Source organism: Buceros rhinoceros, unplaced genomic scaffold, assembly GCF_000710305.1.
Source record: "Buceros rhinoceros silvestris isolate BGI_N320 unplaced genomic scaffold, ASM71030v1 scaffold7940, whole genome shotgun sequence".
Taxonomy (NCBI): Eukaryota; Metazoa; Chordata; class Aves; order Bucerotiformes; family Bucerotidae; genus Buceros; species Buceros rhinoceros.
The window spans coordinates 6,303-16,452 of NW_010387822.1; the positions used below are offsets into that span (position 1 = coordinate 6,303).

General features: G+C 53.8%; 1 protein-coding gene across 1 annotated transcript in view; it reads left to right on the forward strand.

Annotated features, from left to right (window-relative positions):
* PRPF8 (pre-mRNA processing factor 8) overlaps positions 1-10,150 on the forward strand; it is a gene marked incomplete at its 5' end in the record, with an annotated part of 18,323 nt that overhangs the window by 6,294 nt on the left and 1,879 nt on the right. The window contains 22 exons of the mRNA XM_010135582.1: positions 77-269; positions 508-695; positions 902-1,140; positions 1,646-1,792; positions 2,007-2,217; positions 2,383-2,499; positions 2,576-2,823; positions 2,990-3,169; positions 3,599-3,734; positions 4,322-4,491; positions 4,810-4,939; positions 5,099-5,245; positions 5,475-5,635; positions 6,291-6,482; positions 7,053-7,290; positions 7,517-7,645; positions 8,200-8,313; positions 8,457-8,630; positions 8,883-9,076; positions 9,175-9,414; positions 9,506-9,647; positions 9,986-10,126. Coding sequence (XP_010133884.1) covers positions 77-269; positions 508-695; positions 902-1,140; positions 1,646-1,792; positions 2,007-2,217; positions 2,383-2,499; positions 2,576-2,823; positions 2,990-3,169; positions 3,599-3,734; positions 4,322-4,491; positions 4,810-4,939; positions 5,099-5,245; positions 5,475-5,635; positions 6,291-6,482; positions 7,053-7,290; positions 7,517-7,645; positions 8,200-8,313; positions 8,457-8,630; positions 8,883-9,076; positions 9,175-9,414; positions 9,506-9,647; positions 9,986-10,126 — 3,831 coding nt within the window. The remainder of the gene's footprint in view (positions 1-76; positions 270-507; positions 696-901; positions 1,141-1,645; positions 1,793-2,006; positions 2,218-2,382; positions 2,500-2,575; positions 2,824-2,989; positions 3,170-3,598; positions 3,735-4,321; positions 4,492-4,809; positions 4,940-5,098; positions 5,246-5,474; positions 5,636-6,290; positions 6,483-7,052; positions 7,291-7,516; positions 7,646-8,199; positions 8,314-8,456; positions 8,631-8,882; positions 9,077-9,174; positions 9,415-9,505; positions 9,648-9,985; positions 10,127-10,150) is intronic.

Sequence of the window (10,150 nt, forward strand, 5' to 3'; positions counted from 1 at the left end):
CGCCGCGCTCAGGAACTAAACGGTGCTAAGACTCCTATGTCAACTATAAGCTTCAGTTTTGCCCCTCCCTTTTTAGGTGGGTATTGAGTTCATGGATCTCTACAGCCACTTAGTTCCTGTTTATGATGTTGAGCCCTTGGAGAAAATCACGGATGCGTATCTGGATCAGTACTTGTGGTACGAGGCCGATAAGCGAAGGCTCTTCCCTCCGTGGATCAAACCTGCTGACACTGAACCTCCTCCACTGTTGGTGTACAAGTGGTGCCAGGGTGAGTGGGGTCTTGTATTCCCTGCAAAAAGGGGAATTAGTAGTTACTGCAACCAGAGTCTGTGTTTTGTAGGTTAGTACACCTAGGTGTATACTGGAGGAGCAGAACTTCCACAGCATTTGTGGGGAGGGACCAGAGGCCCAAAGATGGGGCATTACAGGAAATACGCCAACTTCCTGTGCCCAGGAAGGTGCTTGTGATGCGTCAGTTAACATGACAAGCTTGTTTGTCTCCCCAGGCATTAATAATCTGCAGGACGTTTGGGAAACCAGTGAAGGTGAATGCAACGTGATGCTGGAGTCTCGATTCGAGAAGATGTATGAGAAGATTGACCTGACGTTGCTCAACAGGCTGTTGCGTCTTATCGTTGATCACAACATTGCTGACTACATGACGGCCAAGAACAACGTGGTGATCAACTACAAGGTGATGATTGCTGTCGGGAGAGGGGGGTATGTGGTCTGTAAATGGAGCGGTTTTGGACTCTTGGGGTAGGAGGTGACACGAGACTTGACAGAGAAATAAGTGGTGAGGGAGTCAGAAAACCCTTCTGGGACCTGCTAGAGAGCAGCTGCTCAGGTAAAAGGTCTCGGTATTGTGCCAGGTTCTCAGTTCTCTCTTTGTTTTTTCAGGACATGAATCACACAAACTCCTACGGGATTATTCGCGGGCTGCAGTTTGCTTCCTTCATTGTCCAGTATTATGGGCTTGTGATGGACCTGCTGGTGCTGGGTCTGCACCGCGCCAGCGAAATGGCTGGGCCTCCCCAGATGCCAAATGATTTCCTCAGCTTCCAGGACATTGCCACTGAGGTGGCCCATCCCATTCGCCTCTTCTGCAGATACATTGACCGTATCCACATCTTCTTCAGGTGAGACCTCTGGGGCCCTGCTTTCCTCAGGTGAACTTCTGTTCTGGCATCGCACAGCAGATGCGGTGAAAGCGGGAATTCGTATGCTCCTACTCCAGGCTTTGTTCCCTTAGCGAAGAAACATTGGGAATGTTCGAACTGACAGACTTTCCAGGACAACTGGGTGTCCACGTGCCTCCTCTTGCTCTCCCAGTTCACTTTTCTAGTTTCACTGGACTGGTAGAAAAGCAGCAATGTCAAAATGCAGATTTTCTGTTCCTGGCTTCCCAGCCAGTGGACATAAAATTTTCTGTCTGAATATGGAAGGAAAACCCAAACAGTCACAGGTTGCTCTGTGCTAATGAAACTGAAGCCCCGCTTTGTGGGAGGGTGCAGACATTGGAGGGTTGCCTTCAAATGTGCTGTGGCAAACACCTGCCCGTAGGCAAGTCCTTATCTGTCTGGTCAGACTGGTCTTCTGAGGAGTTGGTCTTGTAACTCCAGACCCTCCTCCGTGCATTTCCAGATTTACAGCAGATGAGGCAAGAGACTTGATTCAGCGATACCTGACAGAGCATCCAGATCCCAACAACGAGAACATCGTGGGCTACAACAACAAGAAGTGCTGGCCCCGGGATGCTCGGATGCGCCTCATGAAACATGATGTGAACCTGTAAGTGCTGCCACCCCAAAAAAACCCCAAGTGGTGGGAGGGTGGGTAAATCAGTTGTAATAAATAACCACTGGAGACTGATAAGGAAGAGGTGAGGGATCTGAGCTGTAGTTCTGACAGTTCCTGCAATGCTAGGAAGGCTCTGAGAAGTTGCCCAGCTTCTCTTTTGCTTCAGTAACAGACAGCCTGTCCCCATGCACATCTTGTTTTGCAGTGGTCGTGCTGTGTTCTGGGATATCAAGAACCGCCTGCCTCGATCAGTCACCACAGTGCAGTGGGAGAACCGCCTCGTGTCCGTTTACAGCAAGGACAACCCCAATCTGCTGTTTAACATGTGTGGCTTCGAGTGCCGCATCTTGCCCAAGTGCCGTACCAGCTATGAGGAGTTCACCCACAAGGATGGTGTCTGGAACCTGCAGAACGAGGTGGGGCGCGGGTTTGATGGGGTGGAAGAGCAGGCCCGTATCTGGCATCAACACAGGGCTGATAGCTGCCGGGCTAGGGGGCTGCCAGCCTGTGTTAGCCAGTTGGGTCACTGAGACCACTAGCAGGTGGAGTTCAGGTGAACCGACGGGCCTGTGCTCTTGTAGGTCACCAAGGAGCGCACAGCTCAGTGCTTCCTGCGCGTGGATGATGAGTCTATGCAGAGATTCCACAACAGAGTGAGGCAGATCCTCATGGCGTCTGGCTCCACGACCTTCACAAAGGTAAGGTGGGGAAGGAAGGTGCGTGACAGATGTTTGGAGAACAGGCTGAGGACTGACCCTTTGCTTTCCTCTCTAGATTGTCAATAAATGGAACACGGCCCTGATTGGCTTGATGACGTATTTCCGGGAAGCTGTTGTGAATACTCAAGAGTTGCTGGACTTGCTGGTGAAGTGTGAGAATAAAATCCAGACTCGAATCAAGATCGGTCTGAACTCCAAAATGCCCAGCCGCTTCCCGCCGGTGGTGTTTTACACCCCCAAGGAGCTGGGGGGGCTGGGCATGCTCTCCATGGGCCACGTTCTCATCCCGCAGTCAGACCTGAGGTGAGTTGTGCTGCTCTGATGCCTGGTGGGTCGAGTGTTCTGTGAGATGCTCTTTCCCATCAGAATGTCTGGCAATGCTAAACCGTGTTACAGAGATGTAGGTCATGGCAGCATGACCCGCAGAGTCCTGTCGCTCCTACCTCGCTCTTGCACCTCTTTGCTCCAGGTGGTCCAAGCAGACCGACGTTGGCATCACTCACTTCCGCTCTGGCATGAGCCACGAGGAGGACCAGCTCATCCCAAATCTGTACCGTTACATCCAGCCATGGGAGAGCGAGTTCATCGACTCGCAGAGGGTGTGGGCAGAGTATGCCCTGAAGCGACAAGAGGCCATCGCCCAGAACAGGTGGGTTGCCATGCCGGGACAGATCTCCGCATGCGGGCAGGCAGCGGTGCAAGGTCTGGCTCTGTCGCGGGGCTCTGCAGACCTCGCTCCCTGTGTGATACTCGCTACGAGCTGCCTGCGAAGCTGCTGCCTGACCTGGGGAGGAGGTGGGGGCTCTGCGAGCAGAAGGCGCAGCCACGGTGAGGGTTGAGGGAAGCGGGATGGCAGGTGGTGCCGGGAAAAGCTGTCTTCAGCCCCACAGCTCTGCACGCTGTTGTCAGGGTGGGCTTTTTCTTTCAGCTGCTTGACACCAGCATGTTCAGTGATGGCTGCAGACACTTTGCTGAGCCTCTGGGTGCTTGGCGTAGCCCCCGGGTCTGTGCGATTTCTGTGATCTCGTCGTTGCTGGGAAATTGAGAGGTAACAAAGTGTGGGGATTTGTTTCTTCAGGCGTCTGACGCTAGAGGATCTGGAGGACTCGTGGGACAGGGGAATTCCTCGTATTAACACCCTTTTCCAGAAGGACCGGCATACTCTTGCTTACGATAAAGGATGGAGAGTCAGGACAGACTTCAAACAGTATCAGGTATTGACTGGGAGTGTCTCTGGCTGAGTGAGGGGTTCAGGTGCCTATTCCAGACAGTGTCCTTTCACCTCATGTTACTGCAGGTGCATTTCCTTGTCTGTCTGTCACAGAAGGAACTTAGAGCCTTGTGTTGGGACTAGTAGAGGCTGCTGAGAACCGAATGCTCCAAAATCTGTAGCTGCTTTTGAAGCATTTTAGTAGATTGCAGTGTCTGGGGGAACACAGCACACTTGGTACAACTGAGTATTAAAAAATCAGTTGTGGAGGGGGAAAAAAGGTCCCAAAACAAACATTCAAAAATCTTAAGTTTTAATAACAGTGGGAAAAATTATTATTTAAAGCTTTTAACACCAGCTCTGTAGAAGGCCAGTCCCCGCAAGGTAAAATCATCGTCTTAGATTCTACCCAGTCTGAACTGCACAGTAGCACTGACCAAGTCGTGTTGTAGGTGAGCTGTGTCCTCCAGGACTGAGGGCATGAGGCATTTTGCTTCACCGATGTCATCATCACTGTGGTTCCCACCATCAGTGCAGCCAGGTGAAGTGATCTGAGTACAGAGCTGCTCACTAGCGCCCTGTTGTCTTCAGGTCCTGAAGCAGAACCCGTTCTGGTGGACGCATCAGCGCCACGACGGCAAACTCTGGAACCTGAATAACTACCGCACCGATATGATCCAGGCACTTGGTGGAGTGGAAGGAATCCTGGAGCACACTCTCTTCAAGGGCACTTACTTCCCCACATGGGAGGGTCTCTTCTGGTAAGGGAAACCTTGACGTGGCCTTGTCTTGCAAACTGGAGCTTGGTGGTGCCCCAGGGGGAGTCCTCAGCTCCAGCTGCACTGATGCTGTTGAGCCTTTGCCGATTTTCAGTCATCACTTGAGCTTGCTCTGTAGTTCAGTTGAGAGGGCACCTGGGGTTGGGCTAGAGCTGAACTTCAGCATGCAAATCCATGGAAATCTCTTTGCCTGAAACAGTCTTCCCCGCTCCCGCGGCATTTCCTGCCTCTTACGTGTGGCAGGTGGCAGTCAGCAGAGAAGAGGGACATCTTATCCAATCGACTCTCTGCCCTTTCTAGGGAGAAGGCCAGTGGCTTTGAGGAGTCCATGAAGTGGAAGAAGCTGACGAATGCCCAGAGATCGGGTTTGAACCAAATTCCAAACAGAAGGTTCACCCTGTGGTGGTCTCCGACCATTAACAGAGCCAACGTGAGTGCCTGAAGTTTGTTTGTGTAGGAACTTCCACTGAAGTGAGAGCAGTTAATCCATTGAACTAACTCCTGAGAACATCTCATGAACTAAACCCTCCCTTTCTACGCTTCATCAGTTGTGCTGTCACAGGTTCTCACAGCTGCTTCTCCTTTGCAGGTATATGTTGGGTTTCAGGTGCAGCTGGATTTGACAGGCATCTTTATGCACGGCAAGATCCCCACACTGAAGATTTCCCTCATTCAGATTTTCCGAGCTCACTTGTGGCAAAAGATCCACGAGAGCATTGTCATGGATTTGTGTCAGGTGAGCGGCACCTTAACGCGGTTTGTCTGTGTGATGCACGTGTGCCCCTTGGGTACCAGCTCCTCCTGCTCGCAACAGGGGTTGAGCAGGGCTGTGCCTTCTTCAGCAATTTGACAGGGGAGGGGAGAAACTGGGATTTTGCTGGGTGCCTGTTTTAGCTCTGTGTTGAGGACAGATTCTTTAGCTGTGCTGGTTGAACACAGCTCATCTTTGACTGCCTTTTCCCCAGGTGTTTGATCAAGAGCTGGATGCCCTGGAGATTGAGACAGTGCAGAAGGAGACGATCCATCCCAGGAAGTCATACAAGATGAATTCCTCATGTGCAGATATCCTTCTCTTTGCTTCCTACAAGTGGAATGTGTCACGTCCATCACTGCTCGCAGATTCCAAGTGAGTGTTTCCCTTTTCCTCCTCCTGGTCTTGCTGCAGAGCAGAGCTGCTGAGCCCGTCACCCTGAGACAAAGCCCGTATCTCTTGGGCACCCAGGGCTGGCTTTCTTTGGGGACGTAGGAGGAGCGGGCGATGCCTGGCAAAGCACAGGGCACGTTTGGGTACATGTCTCAGCACCTCCCAGCCCTGCCTTCTGCAGAATGTGAAGACTGTCTGTGCTCCTGTTCTCTCTTCTGGTCGACATTTCCCCTGAGCCAGAGCTCGGGAGCTCTGAGGGTTCTTCAGGAAACCCCGCAAAGCTGTGCTGTTCAGGGCCAGAATCTGGAGTGAATTGGACACCGTCTGCACCGGCTTCGAGTGCAGTTCCTCACCAGACAGTCCCTTGGGGAGGTGACCCTCATGGCCACACAGCAGAGGAGGATCTGCTGCTTTGTTTAAACCTGCAGCCAGACTCCATAGGCTGAGGGTATCTCTTAAGAGCTCCTGCACTCAGCTGCTGTCCGAGGAGAGCAGCAGAGCCCCTTCTCAGGGTGCCATGCAGACAGCAGCTGGCTTTGGTGTTTGTGCTAGGAGGCAGTGACTCTGTCAAAGCCCTGCAGCAGCTGCAGGAGGGTTTTGTGCCAGATGAAGTTATCCTGGCTTGCTTTCTCCTCAGAGATGTGATGGACAGCACCACCACGCAGAAGTACTGGATAGACATCCAGCTGCGCTGGGGAGATTACGATTCCCATGACATCGAGCGCTACGCGAGAGCCAAGTTCCTGGACTACACTACAGACAACATGAGTATCTACCCGTCCCCCACCGGGGTGCTCATCGCCATTGATCTGGCCTATAACCTGCACAGGTAAAGCCACACCTTCTGGGCTTTGACTGCAGCTGGTAGTTTTTGGCTGTTTCCTAGTGCACCTCCGAGCTGGGTCGTTCTCTAGTCAGGAAGATGAGGGCAGCAGGCAGCAGCCAGACTCTGCAGGGCATGGGATAAGGCATCTGGGCAGTCCTTTCAAGCTGCCTGGTGTCTTCCTGTTCAGTAATAGTGGATCAGTTCTCCCAGCTCTCTGATCGTTTGGTTATTTACGTTTCTCCTGGACTGCACTGAAGGCCAGGCCTTGTTTCAAGGCCCTCTGTAAGTGGGGACAGCTCTTCTTCACTGGAAAACTGGGAGGGGGGGTGGAGTCCCAGCAATGCGGCCTGTGCTCCGGTGTGCTTGTTAGAGAAGATGCAGCTCTTCTGGGAGTGCTGCGCCATGGCTTCCCATGGCGAGGAGGTGCTGGGGGAACCCAAGGACGTGGCAAGAGAAATCCTGCAGCAGTATGCAGCAGAGCCTGGCTGCTGCGTGGAAGGACGTGTGCGTGTGTCTCTTCATCCCAGAGCTGATGGCAACAATTAGGTTTTGTGGTTTGGTTTTTTTTTTCAGTGCTTATGGGAACTGGTTCCCCGGGAGCAAACCTCTGATCCAGCAGGCCATGGCCAAGATTATGAAAGCAAATCCTGCACTGTATGTGTTGAGAGAACGAATCCGCAAGGGCTTGCAGCTGTACTCGTCGGAGCCCACAGAACCGTACCTGTCCTCCCAGAACTATGGAGAGCTCTTCTCCAACCAGATCATCTGGTTTGTGGATGACACCAATGTCTACAGAGTGACCATTCACAAGGTGCGGGCAGGGGCGTGTCTGCAGGGGGAGGGGACTGGGACTGGCGATGTCCTCTGCTTGGGGTGGTGGGGTGGGTGATGGAAAACCGGGAATCAGCATGGCCCCGAGGTTTTGCAGTGTGTGTGGAGCAGCTCGTACAGTTCCTGCGTGAAGCACACAGCGAGTGGGCTGTTGGGTAAAGCCACATTCATCCCGCTGTACTGCTCTCTTCCGCTTGTTTTCTCAGACTTTTGAAGGGAATTTAACCACAAAGCCCATCAATGGAGCCATTTTCATCTTCAATCCCAGAACTGGACAGCTCTTCCTGAAGATCATCCATACGTCTGTGTGGGCAGGACAGAAGCGTCTGGGACAGGTAGGGCATGGTGCCTGCGACACTTCGGGCTGGGAGCTGGGGACGGGCCCCAGCTGCTCAGGACACTCACTAGAGCAGAAGACATCACGGGGGTCTTCATCATCCTGCCTCCTAATGAGGTTGGAGCTCCAGCGACCGGTGTGTAACCCGTGTGGGATATAAAAGTAAACAAGTGAGGCGTTGATGTCACAAGATTTTTGTGGCTCTAGAGTGTAAAGAGCCTGGGCTCGAGAAACAGCCCCGCGCTCCCCGTCACAGCGAATCGCCTTGCGCTTAGCCCTGCATCCAGTGCAGCCAGGAGACTGGGGTGGCAGAGCCTGGGAAGGGTAGAGCCAGCTGGAGTTTCCAGAGCCAGTCAGGAGTAACTGAACCCCAGGAGTGGGGTCTGCCCTCTGTGGCGGTTAAGAAGGAAATGCTGGGCTGTGTCGCTGATCTGGAACAAGCCCTAAATTCTAGTCCTACTCTTAGAGGTTTGGGCCCCTCTGGCTCCCGAAGGTGTGGAGATGCTGCTGTTGGCAGAGGGGAGGGTCTCTAACCCGGCTGTCGTTCTGTAGCTGGCCAAGTGGAAGACTGCTGAAGAAGTGGCTGCCTTGATTCGGTCTCTTCCCGTGGAGGAGCAGCCCAAGCAGATCATTGTGACGCGGAAGGGCATGTTGGATCCGCTCGAGGTAACCATGCAGATGCTGCTCTGTGGGGACACTGTAAAGCCTTCGGGAGGTTGCAGAACGGTGCCGTGTTCCTGTGAAGGACTCGGTCTGGACCAGCGTTCTGCGGTAGGTGTGAGCTAATTCCTCTTCTTGGTAAACTCCAGGTGCACTTGCTGGATTTCCCCAATATCGTGATCAAGGGCTCTGAGCTGCAGCTGCCCTTCCAGGCCTGTCTGAAAGTGGAGAAGTTTGGTGACCTCATCCTGAAGGCTACAGAACCCCAGATGGTTCTCTTCAACCTCTACGACGACTGGCTGAAAACCATCTCCTCTTACACGGTGAGCACAGCGCGCCCGCTCTGCATCTTGCTCTGCCGCTGCTGGGTGAGACAGGAGCTGGGGCTCGGAGACTCCTCGCAGTTTGGTGCTTGGGAGCACTTGGCTTGGAGTCTGCTGGGATTTTCCTTCAGGTTGATTCCTCTGGCACTTGCCGTGCGGTGTCAGTGTTCCCAGACAGAGGAGGCACACTAGGGCCTTGGGTATTTGGGTTCCTTCCCTCTGACCAACTGCACCTTTTTTTCCTTCTCCAAGGCGTTCTCTCGTCTGATTCTGATTCTCCGGGCACTGCATGTGAATAACGATCGAGCCAAAGTTATTCTGAAACCAGACAAGACAACCATAACGGAGCCTCACCACATCTGGCCAACCCTGACGGACGAGGAGTGGATCAAGGTGGAGGTGCAGCTGAAGGATCTCATCCTTGCCGACTACGGCAAGAAGAACAAGTAAGCCGCTGTCCAGCTGCAGTAATGCTGTCAGCCGTGGTGAGAAGGACCCAGAGTGCGTTTGAAAGTGCCTGACTTGGGTGGGTTTTCTCTTTCAGCGTGAACGTCGCATCCCTGACACAGTCAGAGATCCGAGACATTATCCTGGGCATGGAGATCTCTGCCCCCTCGCAGCAGAGGCAGCAGATTGCAGAAATTGAGAAGCAAACCAAGGAGCAGTCGCAGCTGACAGCCACGCAGACCCGCACCGTGAACAAACACGGCGATGAAATCATCACCTCTACAACCAGCAACTACGAAACCCAGACTTTCTCTTCCAAGACCGAGTGGCGAGTCAGGTAGGAATGGGGCTGAGGCTGGGCGGGGGAAGAGGTCGGGGCGCTCAGGAAGGGACCTGTGCACCCTCCAATAACCGTCTCCTCTTCACAGAGCGATTTCTGCTGCCAACCTCCACCTCCGAACGAACCACATCTACGTTTCATCAGACGACATCAAGGAAACGGGCTACACGTACATCCTGCCCAAGAACGTGTTGAAGAAGTTCATCTGCATCTCGGACCTGCGGGCCCAGGTGAGTGTGCCGCGATCCGTGACAGCTGGGGCACGCGCTGTCCTGGGCGGTCCGGAGCGAGTGGAGGAGGCTGGGGACTGGCTCCTGTCTGCGTGCAGCCCTCTGTGCTCAAGAGAAGCGCTGACAGTCCGGCTGAGCTCAACAGTGCTCAGTGCTCGCCAGTCCCGATGGCTCCGTGTGGCCCAGACGTGGGAAACGCAGCACTGCACGGAAGGGCGATGGTCTCCTCCTGTGAGGAGCTGCAGGCCAAGAGAGGCTCTTCTCAGGAGCCACCCGCCCTCACGCGGTTGCAGGGAGGTCTCTTCGGGGGTTCTGAGGCCGGTGTCTTGTGTTCCTAGATCGCAGGTTACCTGTATGGAGTGAGCCCTCCCGATAACCCCCAGGTGAAGGAGATCCGCTGCATTGTGATGGTGCCCCAGTGGGGAACGCACCAGACGGTGCATCTCCCGGGGCAGCTGCCGCAGCACGAGTATCTCCAGGTGAACTGAGCTGCTGCCGCTGTG